The sequence below is a fragment of the Oryctolagus cuniculus genome, chromosome 4 (genome assembly GCF_964237555.1).
Source record: "Oryctolagus cuniculus chromosome 4, mOryCun1.1, whole genome shotgun sequence".
NCBI classification, from domain to species: domain Eukaryota; kingdom Metazoa; phylum Chordata; class Mammalia; order Lagomorpha; family Leporidae; genus Oryctolagus; species Oryctolagus cuniculus.
In genome coordinates, this window is record NC_091435.1 from 173,299,594 (window position 1) to 173,325,199 (window position 25,606).

At 44.6% G+C, this 25,606-nt stretch overlaps 1 protein-coding gene across 2 annotated transcripts in view; it reads right to left on the reverse strand.

Moving 5' to 3' along the window:
- TRANK1 (tetratricopeptide repeat and ankyrin repeat containing 1) overlaps window positions 1-24,436 on the reverse strand; it is a 164,754-nt gene extending 140,318 nt beyond the window's left edge. Inside the window, exons 1-2 of one of the 2 annotated variants that reach the window (XM_008266129.4) lie at window positions 24,148-24,436; window positions 23,823-23,925 (exon numbers count right to left, since the gene is read on the reverse strand). In XM_008266129.4, coding sequence (XP_008264351.1) covers window positions 23,823-23,905 — 83 coding nt within the window. In that variant the 5' untranslated portion in view covers window positions 23,906-23,925; window positions 24,148-24,436. The other variant, XM_070072953.1, reaches the window with a different exon arrangement.
- Between the last annotated feature and the right edge of the window lie 1,170 nt (window positions 24,437-25,606).

Here is a 25,606-nt window from a genome sequence, read left to right on the forward strand (position 1 = left end):
AGCCTAGGGTGATTACTGATGCCATAAACAAGAGTGTCAATTTGTTAAGTCAACAACAGGAGTCACTGTGCACTTACTCCTCATGTAGGATCTCTGTCCTCAGTGTGCTGTACATTGAGATTTAATGCTATAACTAGTACTCAGACATTATTTTTCACTTTATGTTTCTGTGTGGGAGCAAACTGTTGAAATCTTTACTTAATGTATGCTAAACTGATCTTCTGTATATAAAGAGAAATGAAAATGAATCTTGATGTGAATGGAAGGGGAGAGGGAGTGGGAAAAGGGAGGGTTGCAGGTGGGAGGGACGAAAAAAATAATTTAAAAAAATCAATGCACAAAAATCAACAGCCTTTGTATACACAGGCAATGCTATGGCTGAGAAAGAACTTCTAAGATCAATCCCATTCACAATAGCTACAAAAACAATCAAATACCTTGGAATAAACTTAACCAAGGACGTTAAAGTTCTCTACGATGAGAATTACAAAATCTTAAAGAAATAGAAGAGGATACCAAAAAATGGAAAAACCTTCCATGTTCATGGATTGGAAGAATCAACATCATCAAATGTCCATTCACCCAAAAGCAATTTATAGATTCAATGTGATACCAATCAAAATATCAAAGACATTCTTCTCAGATCTTCTCAAATGCTGAAATTCATATGGAGACACAGAAGATCTCAAATAGCTAAAGCATCTTGTACAATAAAAATAAAGCCGGAAGCATCACAATACCAAATTTCAGGACATACTACAGGGCAGTTGTAATCAAAACAGCATGGTACTGGTACAGAAACAGATGGATAGACCAATGGAACAGAATTGAAACACCAGAAATCAACCCAAACATCTACAGCCAACTTACATTTGATCAAGGAGCTAAAACCAATCCCTGGAGCAAGGACAGTCTATTCATAAATGGTGCTGGGAAAACTAGATTTCCACGTGTAGAAGCATGAAGCAAGACCCCTACCTTACACCTTACACAAAAATCCACTCAACATGGATTAAAGACCTAAATCTACGACCTGACACCATCAAGTTATTAGAGAACATTCGAGAAACCCTTCAAGATATTGGCACAGGCAAAGACTTCTTGGAAAAGACCCCAGAGGCACAGGCAGTCAAAGCTAAAATTAACATTTGGGATTGCATCAAATTGAGAAGTTTCTGTACTGCAAAAGAAACAGTCAGGAAAGTGAAGAGGCTACCGACAGAATGGGAAAAAATATCTGCAAACTATGCAACAGATAAAGGGTTAATAACCAGAATCTACAAAGAGATCAAGAAACTCCACAACATCAAAACAAGCAACCCACTTAAGAGATGGGCCAAGGACCTTAATAGACATTTTTCAAAAGAGGAAATCCAAATGGCCAACAGACAAATGAAAAATGTTCAGGATGACTAGTAAACAGGGAAATGCAAATAAAAACCACAATGAGGTTTCACCTCATCCCGGTTACAATGGCTCACATTCAGAAATCTACCAACAGCAGATGCTGGCGAGGATGTGGGGGAAAAGGGACTCTAATTCACTGTTAGCAGGAATACAAAGTGGTAAATCCACTATGGAAGTCAGCCTGGAGATTCCTCAGAAACTTGAATATAACTCTACCATACAACCCAGCCATCCCACATCTTGGAATTTACCCAAAGGACATGAAATTGGCAAACAAAAAAAGCTGTCTGCACATTAATGTTTATTGCAGCTCAATTCACAACAGCTAAGACTTGGAATCAACCTAAATGCCCATCAACAATAGACTGGATAAAGAAATTATGGGACATGTACTCCACAGAATACTATACAGCTGTTAAAAACAATGAAATCTGGTCATTTGCAACAAAATGAAGGAACCTGGAAAACATCATGCTGAGTGAATTAAGCCAGTCCCAAAGGGACAAATACCATATGTTCTCCCTGATCGGTGACAATTAACCGAGCACTAAAAAGGAAACCAGTAGAAGTGAAATGGACACTATGAGAAACAATGACTTGATCAGCCCTTGTCCTGACTGTTGATGTACAATTTAATACTTTATCCATTTTAGTATTTTTTCTACTTAATACTATTGATTGAACTCTTTAAATAACACACAATTATTCTTAAGTGTTTAAATTTGACTGAAAAGTGATCCCTGTTAAATATAAGAGTGGGAATAAGAGAGGGAGATGTACAATTTGGGACATGCTCAATCGGACTTGCCCCAAATGGTCGAGTTAGAAACGTGCCAGGGGATTCCAATACAATCCCATCAAGGTGGCATGTACCTATGCCATCTCACTAGTCCAAGTGATCAATTTCAGTTCACAATTGATCATAATGATAGGATTAAGAGTCAAAAGGATCACATAAACAAGACTAGTGTCTGCTAATACTAACTGATAGAATCAAAAAAGGAGAGGACGATCCAACATGGGAAGCGGGATACACAGCAGACTCATAGAATGGCAGATGTCCTAAATAGCACTCTGGCCTCAGAATCAGCCTTGCGTTCAGATCTGGCCAAAGAGCCCATGAGAGTATTTTAGGCATGAAAAGCCAAGACACTCCGGAAAAAAAAAAAAAAAAAAAAAAAAACCAACCACACATAAATGTAAGATCTCTACGAGTGAGATCCCAGTGGAAAGCACAGGCCATCAAAGAAGGAGGTACCTTTCTCTGAAGGGAGGAGAGAACTTCCACTTTGACTATGACCCTGTCGGAATAAGATCAGAGTCGGTGAACTCAAAAGGCTTCCATAGCCTTGGCAATTCACGACAAGAGCCTAGGGAGATTGCTGACGCCATAAACAAGAGTGTCAAATTGTTAAGTCAACAACAGGAGTCACTGTGTACTTACTCCTCATATAGGATCTCTGTCCTTAATGTGTTGTACAATGTGAATTAATGCTATAACTAGTACTCAAACAGTACTATACACTTTGTGTTTCTGTGTGGGTGCAAACTGTTGAAATCTTTTATTTTTTATTTTTATTTTTATTTTTTTTTATTTTTTGACAGAGTGGACAGTGAGAGAGAGAGAGACAGAGAAAGGTCTTCCTTTGCCGTTGGTTCACCCTCCAATGGCCGCCGCGGCGGCCAGCGCACCGCGCTGATCCGATGGCAGGAGCCAGGAGCCAGGTGCTTTTCCTGGTCTCCCATGGGGTACAGGGCCCAAGCACCTGGGCCATCCTCCACTGCACTCCCTGGCCACAGCAGAGAGCTGGCCTGGAAGAGGGGCAACCGGGACAGAATCCGGCGCCCCGACCGGGACTAGAACCCGGTGTGCCGGCGTCACTAGGCGGAGGACTAGCCTAGTGAGCCGCGGCGCCGGCCCTGAAATCTTAATACATACTAAATTGATCTTCTGTATATAAAGATAATCGAAAATTAATCTTGATGTGAATGGAATGGGAGAGGGAGAGGGAGAAGGAGATGGGAGGGTTGCGGGTGGGAGGGTTGCGGGTGGGAGGGAAGTTATGGTTGGGGGGGGTGGGAAAGCCACTGTAATCCATAAGCTGTACTTTTGAAATTTATATTTGTTAAATAGTTAGAAAAAAAAACAAGAAAATGTGCAACAGGAGATGATAGCTCAGATTACAGGATTCCAGGCAGGTCTCTCTTGGAATAGACACATCAAAATCCAAAAAAAGAACAGCTAGCCCAATGCAGAGGTGAGGTAGATGTCCTGGCTGAGGAAACAGTATAGAATCTCTTGGTATCTGTGGGGGGTTGGCTCCAGGACCCCCCTCACATGCCAAAATCTGTAGATTCTTAAGTGCCTTATATAAAATAGAATACGATTTACATGTAACATATGCACATCCTCCTGAATACTTTAAATCATCTCTAGATTACTTATAATACCTATTACAATGTAAATGCTATGTATATAATTATCATACTGAATTGTTTAGAGAATAATGACAAGGGTAAAAAGTCTGTACATGTTCAGTACAGATGCAATTCTTTTTATAAATTAAAAAAATTTTATTTATTTTCATCTACTTGAAAAGCAGAGCATCACAGAAAGAAGGAGACAGAGGAGAGAGATTTTTTCCAACTGCTGATCCACTCCACAAAAGCCTCCATCAGCCAGAGCTCAGCCTGGCCAACCCAGGAACCTGGAACTACATCTGGGTTTACAATCTGGGTGGCAGGAACTCAGCCACTTGAGCCATCATCCTCTGCTACTTCCCACAGCGTGCATTAGCAGAAAGCCAAACTGGTAGTGGAGAAGCCAGGACTCGATCCCAGCCACTCCAAAATCAAATGTGGGCATCTCAAGCAGCAGTTTAACCCACTGCACCACAACGCCCACCTCCTTTTCTGAGTATTTTTGATCTGCTGTTGGCTGGATCCCCAGGTGTGGAATCCACAGATGCTGAGAGCCCTGTATATGCAAAGACTCTGAACTTCACAGTTCAAGAACTACCAGGAAAGAAGGATTCAGAAATGAAGCTGGAAAAGTATATACAGCTGCAACTGATAACCTGGATCCTGAAGGCCATAAGAGGGACTTGGAATCCATTTAAGCACAGTAGGGAAAGCAGCACTCTCTGGTACAACTTCCTATGATGATGCAAGTATTCTATTCCTCACTATTCAATACAGTAACCACTAGCTGAATGTGGGTATCGGACACTGGAAATACATCTAATATTGAATTTTAAATTTTATTTTTAAAACATATTTATTGGGGCTGGCAATGTAGCCTAGTGGATGAGGCCACTGCCCACGACCGCTGCCTATAGCATCTGTATCCCATAAGGGTGCTGGTTCCAGTCCCAGCTGCTCCACTTCTGATCTGGCTCTCTGTTATAGCCTAGGAAAGCAGTAGAAGATGGCCCAAGTCCTTGGGCCCCAGCACGTGCGTGGGAGACCTGGAGGAAGCTCCTGGCTCCTGGCTTTGGATAGGCGCAGCTCCAGCCATTAAGGCCAACTGGGAAGTGAACCAATAGATGGAGGACTTCTCTCTCTCTGCCTCTCCTTCTTTGTGTGGCTATGACTTTCAAATAAATAAATAAATCTTGAAATAAATAAATCTTAAAGTAAATAAGTAGACATATTTATTTATTTGAAAGAGAGAGAATCTTCTACCCACTGGTTCACTCCTTAAATGGCTGCAACAGCTGGGCTGGGCCAGGACAAAGCCAGAAGTCAGAATGCCATCCTGGTCTCCCATGTGGGTGGTAGAGTCATCATCTGCTGCTGCTTTCCCAGGTGCATTAGCAGGGAGCTGGATCAGAAGTGGAGCAGCCGGGACTTGAACCGGCACCCATATGGGATACCAGCACTGCAGGCCACAGCTTTACCCACTATGCCACAGTGCCGGCCCCCATGAATTTCAAATGTTAATTTTAATTAGCTTTAGTATACAAAGTCACATTTGGCTAGTGGGACCATATTGGACAGCAGAGGGTTTTAAGCTGGGGATTAATAAGATCTAAGGGAGATTTCTAGATAATTCTAGCTTCAGGCAACATGGACAGTAAAAGGCCAATGTAAAATGAATTCAGGAAGAATAGCCAATTAGAGCTTCTAATGGACTCTTTAAAAAAAAAAAAAGAGTTTCTGAAAGGGGGAGGCAGGGTAAATCAACTCCAAAGCTTTTAGCCAAATTTCACGCTGTGTCACACAAGCAGGTGCTTTGGCTTATTGAATTTTTTTTGACACTCACATATTCCCTAGCTCCGTAAAAATAACCATTCTGATGCCACTGCATCAAGTAAGGTACAAAGTATATGCTCTATGGAGCACAGAAATTGGGAAACTACACAAAAACCTGAAAATGGATGACTGTCAATGATGCATCAAGTAGAAGCATATTATATAGGAAAATATATTCTGTGAGCCAAATAAACCCAGTACAGAGTTTCAACGAAGACAACACTTGTGGGAAGAGGAGACTGCAGCCCCAGAGCCATTGTCCACTGGAGCAGAGAGGAGGTCCTAGCACCAAAAGTAGGGAAGACATTTCTCTACCTCAGCCAAAGAAGAGCCAGGAAGTGAACATCTTTCTGTTTAAGGAAGGGCAACAGATGTGGAAAACTAGTGGAACAAGAGAGTAGAGGTGGTTTTAAACTTTTCTTCATGGGGCAGGCATTTGGTACAGCAGTTAAGCCACTGCCTAGGATGCCCACATCCCATATGGCAGTGCCTGGGTTTGAGTCCCCACTCTGCTTTCATTTCCAGCTTCTTTGATGCACTCCATAGAGATGGATAATGATGCTTGGGTAATTGGGCCCATACTACCCATGTGGAGAAATTAATTATATTGACACTGCTCTATGATTTGATGTTTACAGGCTTAAATTAACACTGGACTAAAATAACTTATATCTGTCCAACCTTAGGAAACAGATTTTCAAAGAGAAACACAGTATCAAAAAGTTTTATTTAAAAATAATATATATATATATAAATCCTTATAGCCACTTTTTAAAAATCCTTATAAAATATCCACTAGTGCTCTTACATTTTTAAGACATACATGGAGATAAAACAAAACTTTCAAAAAAGAAAAATACTCTTGGAGTAGGAATTTGGTGCAGCAGTTAAGCCAGCCTTAGAACACCTGCACCTCTATCAGAGTGCTCAGCTTCCAGGCCTGACTTGGTCTCTATTCCAGCTTCTTGCTAATGGGCACTGTTGGGGGCAGCAGTCAATGACTGAAATGCTTAGGTCCCTGACACTTAAATCCATGGTAGAGACCTGGACTGAGTTCCTGGCTTCTGGCTTTGACCTGGGGGTTGAACCAATTTATTTATTTATTTGAAAGAGCAAGAATGTGATGGATGGAGAGAGACAGGGAAAGAGAGAGAGAGATCTTCCACCGGCTGGTTCGCTCCCCCAAATGGCTGCAAACAGGACAGGAAAATCAGGTCTTTTGACCTCCACCCCAGTGGACTTGTCCTTGGTGCATCAGCCTCTGGTCCACCATCACCTTTGGGACCTGTCTAGCAGCTACCTGAACTTCTGTTTCAGAGGCAGTCCCAAGTGGCTGACTGCTGACTATGACATCACGGGACTAAGGTGTTCTTAGGGAAAAAACCGACTGTAACTAGACACTGAGTTTGAAGAAATTTATCTTTGAATCTAGGAAGATCACTACCTTTAAACATATTGCTTTGTAACTTGCTGAACTTATTTTGCAATTTATTTTAACAGGTTTCCTGGTAAACAGTACTCAATGAAACAGCAATAGGTAATTAGTATTTGTTTTAGATGAGTGCAATTTTAATTAAATTCAGATAGAGAATATCATATCAGCATCTTAATGCTGGGCATTGCCTACAATATGGCGCCTGGCAGATGTTCGAGGGGCGTGTCTGCGGCTGCCACAGTTAAGCTACATAAGATCAGACCACCGGCAGGGATAGGTCCGCATTGGTTCCAGACACGTGGACAGTGCGTGATCCCTATACTTTGCTTAAGGTGCCCCAGTGCGTGGCCCACCCACGCCTGCATGACCTTTTCACTGATTGGCTCCCCTACTGCACATGTCTTTTGTAAGCTTTATAAGCCTGTACACTTCTTCAAATAAGCGGTCCCTGCTTTGACAGAACTCACAGGTGCTTGTGGTGTGGTCATCTCCTGTCGACCTTACCTCTCCCGTTCACCTTGTTGGGGAGTGTCTGTAGTGGCCCCTGCTGGTCAGGGGCCAGCCCAGGGCTTGAGACCCCAACATCTTAAGTCATTTAGGTGTAGCTGATAATTTAAACTGGGTAATGGCAAATGAGATAAATGCATCTAAATGTAAACTTTGGTACTCAGCATGATATATTCTATATAAAAACTATTTGGGTTTGTTTAACAAATATGTTTTCATAAACTGTTCATGAAAATAGTTCAATACTGCTTAAAGTAATTCAAGCTGAAATTTGACATGTTACCTTAATTAAAAATATTGTCTTAGGCCGGCGCCGCGGCTCACTAGGCTAATCCTCCGCCTTGCGGTGCCGGCACACCGGGTTCTAGTCCTGGTCGGGGCGCCGGATTCTGTCCCGGTTGCCCCTCTTCCAGGCCAGCTCTCTGCTGTGGCCAGGGAGTGCAGTGGAGGATGGCCCAGGTGCTTGGGCCCTGCACCCCATGGGAGACCAGGATAAGTACCTGGCTCCTGCCATTGGATCAGCGCGGTGCACCAGCTGCAGCGCGCTGGCCGCGGCAACCATTGAAGGGTGAACCAACGGCAAAGGAAGACCTTTCTCTCTCTCTCTCTCACTGTCCACTCTGCCTGTCAAAAAAAATTTGTCTTAATTTGGAGATTTTTACAAAAGCTATTAATCTATTTCTCTGATATAGAATTAGAATCCGATCCTCTGTTAGAGCAATGAGTTAATCTATATGTTCTCTTGATGTCTCTGTTAAATTGTAATTGTTTAAAAACAGCTGAGCTTTTTGTTAAGAGCTATGGATTAATTAAATATGTGCTTATTTTCAAACATTTGAATAATCATAACAATGATCAAATTTGGTCTATATTATGTCATGATGATAAGGGTTCTTATTTCAACCAGAAATTTTAAGCCTTCTTGGCATCCTTGACAGGCATTCAAAAAATCAAAAACCAAAGTTTCAAAGAATTTGGACTTTGAAATTTCCAGTAAATTTGGACTTTGATTTTTCCAGTTTAGCTCCAACTGGAAAAATCAAAGGATATATGTCTCTCATCTTGTAGAGACACCAACTAATCAGGCTATTTGGATTATGTTAGAAGGACTATCAAGATGTGAAGTGGTGCTAAATTTTAAGTTTTATAATATAAAATGCTACTGATATAAATGTCTAAAATTAAGAAGTCTAATGATCTTGTGTTACTAGATGTGATGGTTATCTTAATGAGAAAGGCCCAAAGGCCTAAAGGGTTAAATGTTCTGTAAAATCTTACAGGTGCTTTCGAAAATACTGTGTGAAGTAAGCAAGTGCCTCTTGTTGGTTAATGAGTTTATGATTTTAAACATGGCTATTTGAAGTTTTCTGTAGTCCACAGTTTTGTATAACAGACTTGATGCTCATAAAACTAAAACATTGTTGGTTCTGTGTTTAGCTATCCTCCTATAGGTTCTGATGGACTTTTATCCAGCCACTTCTATTGTATTCAGTACTTTGGGATGCCTCTGTAAACAGATGAAGCCAATAATGCACTACAGGTTCCAACTGGAAGAAAGCAGGGTTAATTCAGGTTACTAACAGCAGAAAGTAATTTGAATCAATTAGTAAATTAAAAAAAAAAACAGTTTAAAAGCTATTATTGAAACTGCTTTATTGTTCTTTTATGTTATGCTATATGTGTATACATATTGTATGTCTACATGGGAAATTTATTAAGAGCTTTGTTTTAATTGGCTTATAGATAAAAGATTGCTCATAAATTTAAACTGCTAAAATTAATCAAATGTGACCTGAATCTCTGTATCAGATGTTTTAAATCTGTTGGTAGAAAGAAACTAAAAATGTTTTTTTTTTTTTTTTTTTTTGGACAGGCAGAGTGGACAGTGAGAGAGAGAGAGAGAGAAAGGTCTTCCTTTTGCCGTTGGTTCACCCTCCAATGGCCACCGCGGCCGGCGCGCTGCGGCCGGCGCACCGCGCTGATCCGATGGCAGGAGCCAGGAGCCAGGTGCTTTTCCTGGTCTCCCATGGGGTGCAGGGCCCAAGCACCTGGGCCATCCTCCACTGCACTCCCTGGCCACAGCAGAGGGCTGGCCTGGAAGAGGGGCAACCGGGACAGAATCCGGCGCCCCGACCGGGACTAGAACCCGGTGTGCCGGCGCCGCTAGGCGGAGGATTAGCCTAGTGAGCCGCGGCGCTGGCCCTGAAAGAAACTAAAAATGTTTTTATAAGGTTGTGCTTGAGTCTTCTGGTTAAACAAGCTACACCATGTTAGATATTTAAGAGATGTTTCTAAATACATGCATTCTTAAACTTTATAGAAGGCACTGAACCTTCTGGTAAATTTTCTCCTAAGTTGTTATCTAATGGCTGAAATTGCTTGCTAAGTTTTCATTTGATATTGCTATTGTCAGTAAATGCTCCCTCATTTCTCTATTCTAAGCCCGACTTGTTCTCTCATTTCTCTATTCTCTTCAAGGTAGGACACTAATTCTATTCTGAAGGATTCTCCAAAATGCACAATTTGATTTTTAGGCCTTATAAAAAGGATGGCTAACATTTTTCTGTAATAGCATAGCCAAAATGAAAGCTTAACTACAATTTCACAGCTAGACATACATCACCATTGGCACAGTAAACAGGCAAAACCTCCCTTTCAGACCAAAAAAAGGGAGAGAAAGTTTTAAAGTAATGGCATAGCTTTTGTCACGGGCATTGTCTACCTCAAAATAAACCACTATCAGAACATGCCTGTGACTATAGACTTCTAGTTTAGGCCACCGAAGATTAGAGATGGCACTTGAGCATCTTCTTGACTTGCATCCTCTGGTCTGCTTTAACAAAAACCAGGAGGAAAAAAAGCTAGGCATCAGAAGCAATGTAAAGATAGGTGTCACGGCCAGCGCCGTGGCTCACTTGGCTAATCCTCTGCCTGCAGCGCTGGCACCCCGGTTCTAGTCCTAGTTGGGGCGCCAGATTCTGTCCCAGTTGCTCCTCTTCCAGTCCAGCTCTCTGCTGTGACCCTGGAAGGCAGTGGAGGATGGCCCAAATGCTTGGGCCCTGTACCCGCATGGGAGAGCAGGAGGAAGCACCTGGCTCCTGGCTTCGGATTGGCGCAGCACGTCAGCCGTAGCGGCCATTTGGGGGCTGAACCAACGGAAAGAAAGACCTTTCTCGCTGTCTAACTCTGCCTGTCCAAAAAAAAAAAAAAAAAAAAGAGTGTCAGGCTATTAAAGGTGCCTCTGTACAGTGATCTGCCCTCAAGGAGACCCAATAGGCCAGTCCACTGCAGTGGCTTTCAATGTGGAAAGCCAAGCCTTCAGCAGAAGTCAGCTTGTGAAGAGCCCTGGCAGCTCTGCCAGCCAAGAGTTGGATCACTGGAAATGGAACTGCCCTGGAGGCGAAGGACACCCAGGTGAGAGCCACAGACCTTGCTGGCTCCAAGCTGAAAAGCCCTTCACTTGGCCCAGCTTCCAAAGTGACCAATGCTGCTGAGGGGATGGCCAAGAAGGGTCAATAACATTGTAGGTAGAACTGTAAATTTCCTGTTAGAGATGCCACCTGCCTTTACTTGGCCAGCTCGCCTCCCAGGCCAGCTAGGTAATGGAAGTAAACAGGGTGCCTTCCCCAAGGAGGTTCACACCTCCCTTAGGATGTACCCCATGTGAAGAGACAGATAGGTTTGGGCCTCTTAACTTACAAGGCCTTAAAGCCCACCAGATTAGTATCAAGCTCCTTCTGTCAGTTCCTATTTGCCTCTCAATCAGAAAACTTAGTCGTGGCTTAGATAGCACCTTTCTTAGGTGCTAGTAATGACTCTGTTCTTTGTTCTAGACCCTGTCTAGCCTACTTGGGGTCTCATTCCTTTGTAATCATAGCCTCTACTCTTACACCAATGGCTCTACTCCCAACTGTGCGTATTGATGGTCCTCTCCCCCACTTAATGTTGTATGATTGTTCAGGATTTTCTCCATAGACAGCCCCCTCTACCCACAAAAGATGAGTGGCCTTTCTCCTGGTCTTGGTTGAGATCAGCTTTAAATCACGTCCATCAAACAGACTTCACAAGGATCCAGAGACCCCCTCATTTCCTCTCCTCTATGAAATACTCTCTTAACTTGGTTAATGCCACTCTTAGGATCATTGGTTGCTATTCTCACCCTTTTATACTACAGTGTCTAAGTATTTACAGGAGGAATGAACCAAGGCCTTCAGCAACCAGGCGGTCAACCAAATGCAGCTTCGGGGATATACTCGGCTCCTCACCCAGGAGACAGCAGCTTGAGACATCGCCCCATGCCAGGGAAGAGTAACTCATGGCCCCATGCCAACAGGAAGTAGCTCTAAAGACATGATCATTGTCCCTCTATCCCTCCTGGACATTTAGGGCTAATGTAACCCCATGCAACTCCTGCTTTATAAAAAAACAAAAGGGGGGAAGTTAGTAAAATGGCCAGTCTTACCTATGGTGCAATCTACAACCTGACACCATCCTAGGCTCTAGCCCCTGCTGCCATTGCTGGAAGCCAGGTGGCCACATGGCCCACCCACTGGTGTCAAACTCCACCCCCATCCTAACGGGATTTGTTGTTCCTACTTCCCTGCGCACCCCCTTGCAAAGTTTTAAAAGGACCTGTTTCTGAACACATGGCTCGCTTTCTCTCCATCTCCAGATCTCTCTGTCTCTCTCTGGATCTCTCTCTTACAGTATCCTCCTCTTGTTTTTCCCCTCTTTGCTCCTTCTCTCTGGTCTGTCAGGTTTCCGCCAATAAACCCTTTCCCTTAAAAAAAAAAAAATAAAGTGCAGTACTAACAGGAGTAAGTACATCAATGAAACAGAATGAAACAGAATATTTTGGAAATATATACAAAAGAATTCTATGTGTGATAGAGGTGGCTTCTAAAATAAGTTATAAAAGAATGAATCAAGTGTTACAGCTGGCTAACGTCTGGAAAAGAAGTTAAATTTCTACTACAGATCATATAGTAGGACAAGTAATTGGCCCCCAAATATGTCCATACCCTAATCTCAAGAACCTGTGAAGACAATGCATTGAATGGGAAATATAGATCTTTTTCATTTGTCTAAAATTTCAATGACTATTGTTAAGAGAGATTTTTTTAAAAAACTTTCTCCCTGCCTTCCCCTACCCTCCCCACCTCTCAGCCCTGTCACTGATTTGAGTTCACATGCTTCAACTCTAAGAGAAGGATTTACACTGCACATATCATACTCACATAATGTAGCAGCATGTGAACTGTTGGTTCCTTTCATAGATCCGAAGTAGGGGAGACATGTATTCCCAACTTAACATGTGCACATATGCTTCAGTTTTTGTGTCTACACCCACCTGGGTGCTCATGTGGCATGGCAAATCTAGATTTTAAGACAGGTATATTATCCTGGATTATCTGAGTGGGTTCAATCTAATCACATGAACCCTCAAAAGCAGAGAACTCTGTTGGAAGTCAGAGATACCACAGATGTAAGGCACGGAAGGAAGGACTGGGCAAGGAACATGGTGAGTCTGGAGGAGGATTCTTTGCCAACTCTCTCAGTTAAGAACTCAGCAGGCCAACACTTTGATTTCAGTCTTATGAAAACAGTTAAGCTACCCAAACTTTTGACATATAGATTATGAGATAGTATATGTTTGTATTGTTTTAAACCATGAAGTTTGTGATAATTTGTTATGGCAGCTATGGAAAACTACAAATCATATGCCAAAATTAATTACAAATTAATCAAACTGTCAGTGTAAAAAAGACACCACAGCAAGAAAAAAATTGCTCAACATACACAGCAACATGAAAAATCTCAAAAATAAGATGTTATGAAAAGAAGTCAAACTCAAAATACCATATGCTGTGTAATTCCATCAAGAAGAAGTTTTAGAAGAGGCAAATATAAGAAGTCCACAAAGTGGCTGCCTAAAGAAAGACTGGAATTGACTGAAGAGGGACATGAGTGAGCATTTTGGGGGACTTGAAGCATTCTACTATGACTGTGGTGGTGGACACACAGACATATACACATTTGTTTTAAATCTGAATACTCCAATTAAAATATGTGCCTTTTATGGCATGTAAATATCTACTTTTAAAATACACACTAAGAGAAAAAGGCAAGCACTAAGGCTGATTTTATGGTGCCGCGTGTCAAGCCACCACTTGGGATCCCAGCATTCCATATCAAAGTGCTAGTTAGAATCCCTGCTGCTCCACTTCCAACCCAGCTCCCTGCTAATGTGCTTGGGAAGGCAGTGGATTTTGGCTAATGTACTTAGGACCCTGCCACCCATGTGGGAAGTCCAGATGGAGTTCCAGGCTCCTGGCTTTGGCTTGGCCAAGCCCCAGCTGTTGCTGCCAGTTCAGGAATCAAAGATGTCTTTCTGCCACTGTGGCTTTCAGATAAATAAATCTTTCTTTTTTACAAAAAAGAAAGCACAAGAGAAAATGTAGTATAAATTGAAAATCATTGTCAATCATTCTAGTAAGAAATTTGGCAATATCTAAGTGACACATATATGGCCTTTGACTTGGGAACAACTTTAATGACCACCAACAGAGCACTGGTTTAATACATTAAAGAGACATCCATCTAGAAGAAAATATTATACAAGTTTTAAAAAAAAAGACGAAGCTGCTCTCTATGTACTAATTGGAGATAATGTCAGGAATACACTTGAAAAAGCACATGCAGAAAACTGTGTATAATGTGTTCCCTTTTGTGTCAACATAAATAAATAAATAAAGAGGCACTAAGAATATATAGTTGGATTTGATTACATGGGCATAAAGAAATTCTGAAGGAACCACCAGAGATAAAATGATTTGCCCTCATCAGGGGGTGGGACACAGGATGTAGGAGTAAACTTATTTGTAACCTTTTATTTTGAAGTCTTGAATTAAATCAATTCAAAAAATTTTAGTGCAGTGAAAAATACATATATAATCTTCACACTGAGGTTATTCTAATAATACCAAGAGCACAAACCATAAAGGAAGTGATATAAAACCATTAAAATTGCAAATACCCATTTATCGAAAGACCCTGAAAGTAGCTTAGTAATCCTCTTTAAGTCAACAAAATAATGGGAAGATTCATTCTGAATGCTACCATGGTGACGCATCTGTGTAGAGAAATGTTCAATGTACAAACTTGTGACACAACTATTTAGTTGATGGGATCTATAATCATACTTCATTCAAGGTACATGAGCATACTCACTGCATTGTTCTTTGTATTAGCGAAATTATACAAATCCCAAAGTCCAATAACCGGAGAAATTTATAAATAAATATGGTACAGTTTAGGACAGTTTTCTACCATGTTGTAGCTCTATCAGAGGAAAAGATGTCAAAATACGCAGTGAGAGTGAAGAAAGCAAACTGAACAGCAATCTGTACAGCAACTAGAACAAGCTGGAGCGCTTACAGATTGGGTCTATGTGTACACTTGATCTTCTGAGAGAATTTGTGGAAGGACACTTAAGAAAATAATAAAAGTGGCAATCTTTAGGGAATGTTTCTGGGGATGGGGAGAACACCCCAGAGCCATAAAAGAATACGTTTCTGTTATGTTACCCAGTTTGTGGTACTCTGTCATTACAGCCATAGGAAACTAATACAACATCTCTCTGTATATATTCACAGGATCACTTAAACAGAAAACATTTAATAAAGTGAGATTACTGGCCTGTAATTTCTAGAGCAAGGAATTCCAGGCTCAGAGATTCAGGGTCCTGAGCTGGGCCACACAGTAACAGGTTCCATGGGTGAACCCTGGGCTTACCTCCAGGCCACCACCCTAGCACCCTGGTCACCACCACCTGCAGGTGAGCAGATGGCAATAACTGGAAAGCAGGTCTTGCCTCTGGTCTACGATGGCGTTCACAGGGGTCTTGATATCCCAGCACGCCGTCTGAGTGAAATCCCTGCATGTTTATAGAACCTTTACTGTGTTTATCCAGCAAAGAGAAAATGTTTGGTAAAAACACAGACCTAGTATTTGCCTATATTTCAAAGGGGTTCCCTGAAATTACCAGTCTGTTAATCACCTTCAGCTGAGAAACTCCGGTTCATTCCCCAAATGCCCACAAGGGCTGGGGCTGGGACAGATAGAGTCCGGAGCCAGGAACTCAGCACGGGTCTCCCATGTGGTGGCAGGTCGCAATTGTCTGAGCCATCACCCACTGCCTCTGCAGGTCCACAATGGCAGGGCGTTGGGCTGGGTAACAAATCCAGGAATGCTGACATGGGATGCAGGCAACTTAACCAGCTTCTTGACTGCTGAGCCAAATGCCCTCCACAGAAGGAATATTTTAAACAACAAAAAAGGAAGAAGAATGTAAACTCAGACTGAAGACAGCCATTTTCAAGGAAGGATAAGCTGAGAGGCATTCTGCACATGTTAGCTTTGGTTAGTGTGAAGGTAATGTGAGCCTTGAGAGACAAACATTCCAAGTCACTAAGTCCATCCAGGCCCCGAAAGAGGCTCAAGAAATATTGCTGGAGGACAAAGATGGGTCAATTTCAACTCCAGGTTCAAAAGTGGAGTATTAAGTCACTCAGTCTCCAAACATGAAGCTTCCCTTCATTTGTGGCCAGTAGTGGACACAACAATTTCTCCTTAGTGGGTCACATCACTATTTGAGTGAGAGCAGTCCAAGGGAGGTGCATGATAACACGTAAAATGGACTGAGCAATCCCTCTGCTCCAGGCCCTGTATTAAGCCCTTCTCAGACATTTACTCGCTAAATATCCTAACAATGTCAGGGAGGTACCCTCACCCCAAGCTGGCAAGTCAGGAAACAGATTTACACAAGGTGAAGGGACTTCTCCAGGCAAGACACAAATCCAAGTCTGAGATCAAAATCTGTATTAACGCTGTGCACCCACAACAATTAAGATACATCTCTTATCAGGCTGATTAGGGTAGGTCCAGTCCCAGTGTGCCCTAGTAGGCATCAGGTGATGCTCTAGTGCTCGGGTCCCTACCACTCACATGGAAGAACTGGATTAAGTTCCTGGCTCCTGGTTTCAGCCTGGTCCAGCCCTGGCTATTGCAGGCATTTGGGGAGTGAATCAGTGGATGTCCATCTTTCTTGCAAATAAATAAAAATTTTTACATAAAAAAGAATTTTTAAGACAAATATGCATAAGTCAAGCTACGACATCTGAGTCTATTAATTATTTTTTAAAATTCGATGTTAATTTCTAGAGAGATGAGTTGTACAAAGGGTGCAAATCATTGAGAAAATCAGAAAAATGGATTTTAAACTTAAATTTAAATCCCTGCAAATGCTAGCCCAAAGAATAACCAAGAAATTAGCATTCCACACTGTCTCGAGACAAATGAAGTTAAGCACAATGAGCTTCAAGTGACTCATCAATCCTGACACAGGTAAATGTGCTGAATTCAACTCCTTAATTGCCTATTCCCTTCAACTAGATGATTGTTCAATTAGGAGCAGCCCCAACGAAGGCACAAGACACTCCTGACACCCTTGAACAAAGAGGATTTCTTATTGAAAGGAAAACTTAGCAGCCCAGCCATGCTCTCCCTCAGAACTCTCCCCATGCATCTCTGGTATTTTAAATGTTAATTAACAGCCTCCATCCCACCCCCTACTCCACATCTCCCACTCAGACCCCTCCCTGAGATCCTATCAATCCACTCCCCCCTCAAACTGAAGGGCAAGTCAAACCCAAAGGAGAACTAAAACACAATCCACTGCCACACAGGGGAAGGTGTAGACATGCCAGGAATTTCTCAATAACAAGACAGACAGAGACATCTCAAAAGAAGTCCTTTGGCACTGCAAAAAGAATCCAAGCTAAGTTCTAATACCAGCAGACAACCTCTTGGAACATGGAGCCTTAAATTTGGCCTTCAAACAAGTGTGGACTCTGAAAGATGCATTCATCCACAGGCTCAACCTCCAGAGTTAACCTAAATAAAACACGTAGGAGAGCAGTTCAGCCTAGCTGCTAAGACACCAGCTAAGTCCCATACTGGAACACCTAGGTTAAATTTCCAGTCTCTTGATTCCAACTTGTGACCAGCAGACTCCAGCAGGCAGCACCCAGTGGCTCACAAAGCTAAGCTACTGCCATCCTCAAGGCTGACCTGGATTGCATTCCCAGTACCTGTGTGGCAGAGGCCTTTGTCTTTTATTTACACTTGTTTCTGACATGTTAAAGTTGTAACAGAGGCCTTCCCAAGGTCAAAAGAAGAAAAAGGGAGGAATCTGTCCTAGGAATGAAATGTGACTGTTATCTGCTTGCCTGTGAATGCTTCAATGGTAGTTACTATCTGCTTATACGTAACCACTTCGGGTTCCGCTTGCTAGTACAGTGCAATGATGTTAACCCTTGCCAGACAGTAGACGGCTCAGTATATGTGTGGAAAAAGAAAAACATCTTCAGGGGCGCTGTGGCATAGTGGGCTAAGCCTCTGCTGCAGCACCGGCATCCCACATGGAGTCCAGTTTGTGTCTCGGCTGCTCCTCTTCTGATCCAGCACCCTGCTATGGCCTGGGAAATCAGTAGAGGAAGCCCAAATGCTTGGGCCCCAGCACCTGCGTGGGAGACTAGGTGGGAGCTCCTGGCTCCTGATCAGCTCAGTTCCAAACATTGAGGCCTTTTGGGGAGTGAACCAGTGGATGGAAGACCTTTCTCTATGTCCCTTCCTCTCTCTCTGTAACTTTACCTTTCAAATAAATAAGTAGAATCTTAAAAACAAAAACTTCAGTCACTGGTTTGCATTCCCAGTATTGTATTAACCCAGTGACTGCCAACTAACATTAGAATATCTAATCAAATGTATGAATGTAACCATATAAGGGAGACAAAGAAACTAAAACCATATATAAGGAAATTTCCCTCTTTGGGGCTCAGCATTTTGGGTAAGAAATTCTATCTGGGCCTTATGCTGGCACAATAAAAAAAAAAAAAAAAAAAAAAAAAAAACTACTTCCTGTTAAAAGGCCTTGGTGTCTTGTCTCAGTACAAGAATTCTGCTACACCTCCCACACCAGCCCTGCTAGTTGAGGACATTTTGGAAGTGAACCAGTGGATAGGAGTTTTCTGTCAGTCTATATCTGCCTCTCAAATCTCACACACACACACACACACACACAGTATTCCTCCTGAACTCACAAAACAAACCAAAATAGCTTATATTCCTAGCCCCTACAAACATACACATCTCAACTTACCTTTCCAATATTCTCTAATTCTATATGCCCTCCATGTTGTAGCCACAGGACCCCGGATTCACCTGGCTGTCTTTGCACAACAAAGTCACAGGGCTGAGGCTGGCACCAGAAAGATATTGAGGATCTGAATATTCTCCTCATAGAAAACAAAGTGCAGAAACCTGAAATCAATGGCCACTTTTACCTTTTCTAGGGCTGTCAGATGGCAACTGCACTTGACCCTAGTCCTCAGTTTCTTTACAGGAACACCGGAACAGTACAGTCTACACAACTGGGCTCCCCATTTCCCATCAGTCAGCAAGTATTAACTGGGTACCTATTGTGTGCCAGGAACTCTGCGTAATGCGTGGAATATGTGAATGAGCAAGACAGAAAATATCACTGTCCTCATGAAGTTCATGTGCTGCTGCAGGTAGATCTGTGAAATGGAACTGCTCATAATATTTTTATGGAAGCTAAATACAATAATAAATGGAACATACACCAAGGGCTGGCTTGGGGTAAATTATTATTATTTTTGATATTCACAGTATAAGCCCTTTTGTTCACCATTACTTTTAATAAGCTGCTCCTTTTACTTATAATCCCCCTCCCCTCAGCACCTCTCATTCTGCCAGCTGTTAAGTTCTCATCTGTGTAGGTACAGCTTGAAACCGACCTCTCCTCCTTCCTCCTAGGGATCATTCAGGATCTGAGAACTCTCTTGGAGTGCCAGCTCGCATTTCCACTTATCCTTTCTCCAGCCTGTCTGGCATTAACATTGTTCTATCACCATTAGCAGAGCCTACGCCTTCCACGTTTCCACCTCATTAGCCAAAGCCAAATACAGGGCCCTGATTTATCTGAGGAGCAGAACAGACTTAAAAAACAAGTGCAAGACAAGACAATAGGTAAGAAGAAAGGGAATATTAGAGAGAAAGTCTGGGATCCGAATTATGACTCCTTAGTACTTGATCAATGCATTCAGCCTTGGATGAGCTCTGGAAGTCACCAATTTTTGTGCCTTCTGGAAAAGTGGATCGTGACAGGCAAAGGATGAGCTGGTCCAAGGGTGACCAAAGGAAAGTGAAGTGGAGGCCACGGCTGGGCAGGAGGATGAACATCCACCTCAGGTCAAGGCTGCCTCTGAGCATTTTTGTTGCAAAGAAGCAAGATTGTCCAATATGGTGCTGTAATTCTTTGTTTCCTGTTTTATGTACTACTGTCCTGGCTCTCCAAAGTGTCAGGTTTTTTAGGGCTGGCAATCCTGCTCTGTTTCCAAGTGCTGCCTCCACTGACAAAACCACCCAGTACTTAAAAGCTAAAACAACCAATCTCAATGTCACCAGAACTTCAAAGTCAGATGTAACTAAACCCAGATTTAGCTTGGCTCCAAAGATTCCCAGGAGGTCCCAGCAGTTCACCGGGCTCACAGGAGTTCAAGTAAGCATACTATGGTGAATACATTCTGGACATTAACACTGATGTTCAACATGCAGGCAAAAGACGGACTTGATTCAGGTAAAATTAGTCCAGGGTATGCCATAAGTAAAGCTCCTTCATTTTGTTTGAATGTCAACAAAAGCAAGGAAACAGGCAATACTTACGAAATTAACAAGAAAAATGTTTGATAAGGCAGAAATGACAATTCTCACTAACCAAAGGAAGACTGTTACTCTCGGTTTTGGAACTGTGACATTTTTTGGTTCCAAAGATGCTTGGTTCAGTACTTTCTTTTTTCCCAAAGAAACCTTTTATTTAAGGAAAACAAACTTCATGCATTTTCTAAGTACAATTTTAGAAATACAGTGATTCTTCCCACTCTACCCACCCTCCCACCCCTCCTCCTCCCTCTCCCATTCCCAGTCCCATTCTCCACTAAGATCCATTTTCGATTAACTTTATACTCAGTACACTTTTTTAAAAAAGTATAAATTCAACCATTCTTCCCCACACTGCCCACACTAAGACTGTCTCTGTTGTAACCTCAAGTGCCACCTTTGCTAAGGAGACATCATCCTCCCCACCCCCTGCACCCCCACCAAATTTTTCTTTCTTGTAAAGACTTCTTGTAACAAGAGTGCTTTTGGCCTTGAGAACCTAAGGCTGCACACCAAGAAAACTTGTCACAACAGCAGTGAGTTCACAGCCACTGTGAGGACAATGCAGTGACCTGTCTGCTCCACTTCTCCATCTGTAAAGGCAGAGGAGGGCTCCTGCCTCAAGGTCAATAAAAACAGTACCGCTCCCCACAAAGGCAAGAGGCGGAGCCCTGCCCTCCACTTCAACTCTTCTAAATGTCCCTAAGAGCATGTCATCGCCCTCAAACGTGGGGTCTGCAGGTTCTAATTGGCTGTAGAAGGATCTTCATCCCAGGACGCAAATATAGGTGGGATCTTCAAAAGTTCATGGAAAATGCATATTATGAAAAATTATGCATAGATTTCAAATACATTTGAACCAAAATAAACTTTTAATTCCATTTTCCACAAAGCTTTTGAAAGTACCCTTGTATAATTATAAAAGGGTGCATGCCACAGAAATGAGCCTTTTATACCAACCACAGGAAGAGAATGAGCTCAGTGAATAGCTTAAGAACTTTCTAAGGGTAAAAGCTCTATTTGTTCCTAGGGTCATGGGCCACAAAGTGAAGACAGCAGGTGTGTCTAATCCGATGCCCTGGCCAGCTGCTACTCACAAATTCTGGCCTTCCTGAGCCTCATCTTCTTCATCCATAAAATGAGCACGGTCCAGCTTTCGATACTGAATCTGAGATTCTGAGGAAGGACCTGGGGTCCCATTTGGAAACTATGACTCCAAAATTTGTGGCAGCCTGGCATCACTCTCGTTTTTCTTTTCCTTTTCCCCCCACTCCCCAAAGGTAGGAGTCAGTATGCCCCTCTCTCCCTGACAAAGTCCCACTGCACTCTGTGCAGGAGGGCGGCTAGCATGGCAGCCCTGTGTGTGTGAAGTAAAGTAACCAGAAGCCCCCGGGCCTGCCTTTGCAGACACTACTAGTATGAACCACATGGTATTCATTACTCAATTATTAATTTCCTTACCCAGGTATGAATTTCAGCCTCTTTCCTCTCTCCTATACCAGCTCCCTACTTCCAAAGTCAGTTCCCCAGGAAACTGTCCCCCCAAAAAACAAGTGTTGCCATCTAACTCTGGTTAGTCCTAAAATCAAATTCATGAATTATGAACAGTTTTTTAAGGAAAATTAAATAGTATAGAAAACACGGTTGTGCTTAACAAAAGAGAAAGCAACTATACCGTAAAAAGTCGAATAGTATAGAAAATATCCTTGTGTCTAACAACAGAGAACTATACCATGAAACTTGTTGCAGTTTTATACTTACTTATGTATTTAGGTGGGCGGGTGGGTGTGGGACTATCCTGAGTGTTGTTCAAAAATCAACTCAGAAACCCATGGGCCTATGGCAGTGAGACGTGCTGGTGTGAACCTGACACACTCATCCCACTTCATCACTTGTGGAGGATTCATGCAACAGCAAAGGGTACTTAGAACCCAAGCCATCCACTCTGAATTCCTGACAGGAAACAGTTGAAACACACTTCTGTCCCATCCACCTCTAAGGTACTAGTTTCTATCATGCAACAAACAAGCTGCCCAAAGACAGACCAACCCATCTAGTTACAGCTATGCAGCAAAAAGGTGCCTGGCACTCCACAAAGGGCAGAGAGGGAGGCCGTCTCTGCTGGGAACCGGAGGCCCTTTCCTCCCAGAACTCCCACATAAGGACTGAGTGGGTCAAAGGCAGTTGAGCTGGGGCAGAGGTCGGCGTACTGGAAATCTCTGCGCCCCATTTCTCTACCCTTATTTTAATTTTTTTTCAAGTTGCACACCTCTAAAAAAAAAGTTTAGATAGCCCCGAAGCTTGCAGCCGCCCAGAAAACCCCTAGCGGGGCTTAGAGGTACCCGTGGGGCACCAGATCTTGGCCCGGTTGCAAGTGCACGAGGCCCCCTGCCGGGGAAAGCGCGGGACTGGGAGCCATGAGGGTTTGGAGCGCACCTTCCAAGCAACAGGCTCCGAACGCCGGCTGGAAAACGCTCCAAGGCCGGAAAGCGGAGCTGGAAAACGCTCCAAGGCCGGAAAGCGGAGCTTTCTGTGAGATTCTCAGCCGTGGCCCCTGCCGGTTCCGGTTAGCAGCGAGCGGTGGACCCCGCGGCCCCCGCTCACGATCAGGAGGGCAGAGCAGAAGGCCTTCACCAGCCGCTCCCCCACCTTTTCAGCTTAGCGCTGTTCCCTGCGCATCTGTGTCCGTGCCCAGGCGCCCGTCAGCCTCGGGGGCGCGTCCGCGGGTCAGGGACTTGCCGGCTGCCCCCGGCTCCTCTGGGGGGATGAGGGAGACGGGCCCGAGCGCCGTAGGTTCGAAGCCCGGGTGAGAGAGCGCCAGGCCGGGCGCAGCGCGTGCCCTTGGCCCCCGGGGCCGGGAGGCCGGTTCCGTCCCCCGCGCGCAGTAAGCTTGGGTCCGCACCTAGCTGGTCGCGGGGCCCACGGGGGATGGCCCGGCGGGCCCGCTCGGGGGTTGCCACCCCCGGTGCGCAGCCGCTTCCCTCCGGCAAGGGACGCGAGCCCGGAAGGCCGGAGGCGCCCCCGCACCGCGACGCGTCCAGCTGCCCGCGGGTCCCACCTGGCTGGGGCGCCGCCGCCGCGGGAGGCGTTTGCTCCGGGGCTCCGCTCGCTGGCCATGGCAGCGGCCCCCGGCGCTGTGCGGCCGCAGCCCCGGGCCAAGTTTCCGCGTAGTTGCGAGAGCCCGAACACCGTCACGTGCACGCCACCGCCGCCGGGAGGCAGGACGTGTCCTCGTCGTGTCGGGGGCGGGCGAGGCCGCCAACAGGGCAGGGCTTCGACGGCCGGAGCCTCGGGCTCGCCGCCGCGAGGGACGCGGCCCGGGGACGCCGAGAGAACGCCGGGCCGACGGCCCCTCCCCGCCTTGTCCCCGCGCCCGTGGGCGCCCGCTCCGGGGTCCCTGTGCTGGGCCGCCACTTACCGAGCGCTCCCCTGCCCGCTCTGGGCACGCTGGGGGCCGGGCGGCGGGGCCGCGGCCTTCTCGACGCCCGCTGCGGTGTCCATGTCGCCTCCTCCCCCAGCTCCTGCGGAAGACAGAGTTGGAGGGGAGCTCGGCCCCGGGCCGCCGCGGCCACGTCCCCAAGCCCCGACCCCTCCACCCCCGCGCCGGTCAGTCAGGCCCTCGCGGCTTCCCTCGCTGCGGGGATGGCGCCCAGGCAGGGCCAGGCCGAGAGGCGGCCCGCAATGGCGGCCAGGACGCCAGCAGCTGACCGTGTCCGAGAGGCGGCAGGGCCGTGCGGACACACCTAACGCGCCGGCCGCCGGCGTCTGGGCGCCAGACGTTCTGACTGGACAAGCAGGCGGCCGGACGGGCGATTGTTCTCCTTGCTTCTAGAATGGTCCTCGTCAGGCTTCTCCGGGCCGCCGAGCGCTACGTCACTTCCTGTTCCGAGGCCGCGGTGGGCGCCCGCGTCCCGGAAACGGGGGTGGCGGGGCGTTGCGGGAGTCGTCCTCAGGGCTGTCGCCGGGCTGCGGTCCTGGCTTCCCCACGGACGTGTGCCGCGGTCCGGCGGCCTCGCCCCGGGCTGCGCGTCGGAACCGCCGGGAAACGTGTTTTTATGAAAGACACATACTGTCGTGTTTTTATGAAAGACACATACTGTCGTCGGGCTCCTTCTCCCAGATACCCGACTAGGGGGTTCGGAGTATGTCGTCAGCGTTGGGGTGTTTTCTAAAGCTCCGCCGGAGAGAATAACGTGACGTGCAGCAAAATCGGGGCGCTGACCCGTTGCTGACCCAGATAATTAGGGCCTCTTGCTGCGTCTCCAACACCCCTGGTTGTTCTCCTCACCGGAAACTTGGTTTATCCTCCCGCCGACGCGTTTGCCAACTTGTCTCCACTCGACCTTTAGAGCAGGTCCGCGCCACCTCTTCTAGAAGCTTCCTCCCGCCTACCTGGAAGGAGCCAGGCTTCCGAGCCTCTACGCGGCTCCATGGCGTCACAGAATCCTACAGTTTTCTCGTTCCTGCCATCAGAACAACCCCAACAGAGTATTATCTTTCTTTTATAAGATATTTCTTTTCTTCTGATTTCATTTTTTATCAAATTCGTGCATTGGTATAGCTGGAAGACCAATCCCTTCTCTGCCTCCCACACAGCTCTCCAAGTTCGATGGCTATGTTCATGTCTCTAAATAACTTGTGTTTATGTTATTTACATGTTGTTGGGGAATTTCTTTTTCCAGTTTTATGCATCATCATGTAAATTTTTTGAAATTGTGCTTTATATGAAAATCTTCACCCATAATATAGTTTAGCTGGGTATAAAATTGTCAGTTGGAATTATTTTCCTTCAGAATTTTGAAGCTAGTGCTCCAGTAAACTCCAGCTTCCAATAATATTGTGGAAAATTCTGGAAACATTAAATTGCCAATCATTTATTTAGGCCTCTTTTTTCTATATTCTTAATTTTTTAAACCTTGAAGAATCTTATTTCCCTCTTCAATGTTTTGAAATTATACAATTCTATACTTTGATGTAGGCCTATTCACCCATTCCACTGGTACTGAGTGAGTTCTTTCAATATTTAACCATCAAGCTCTTAGTCTGGAAGATGGTCATGAATTTTTTTGTTGATTATTTCTTCTCCATGTTTCCTATTCTTTTAGATTTTGGGAAATCATATTATTTATATCTTGGACTTCCAAGATTGGTTCCTGTGCAAAAATCCCTTAATTTTCTAACCACTTCTGTCCTCTACTCTTT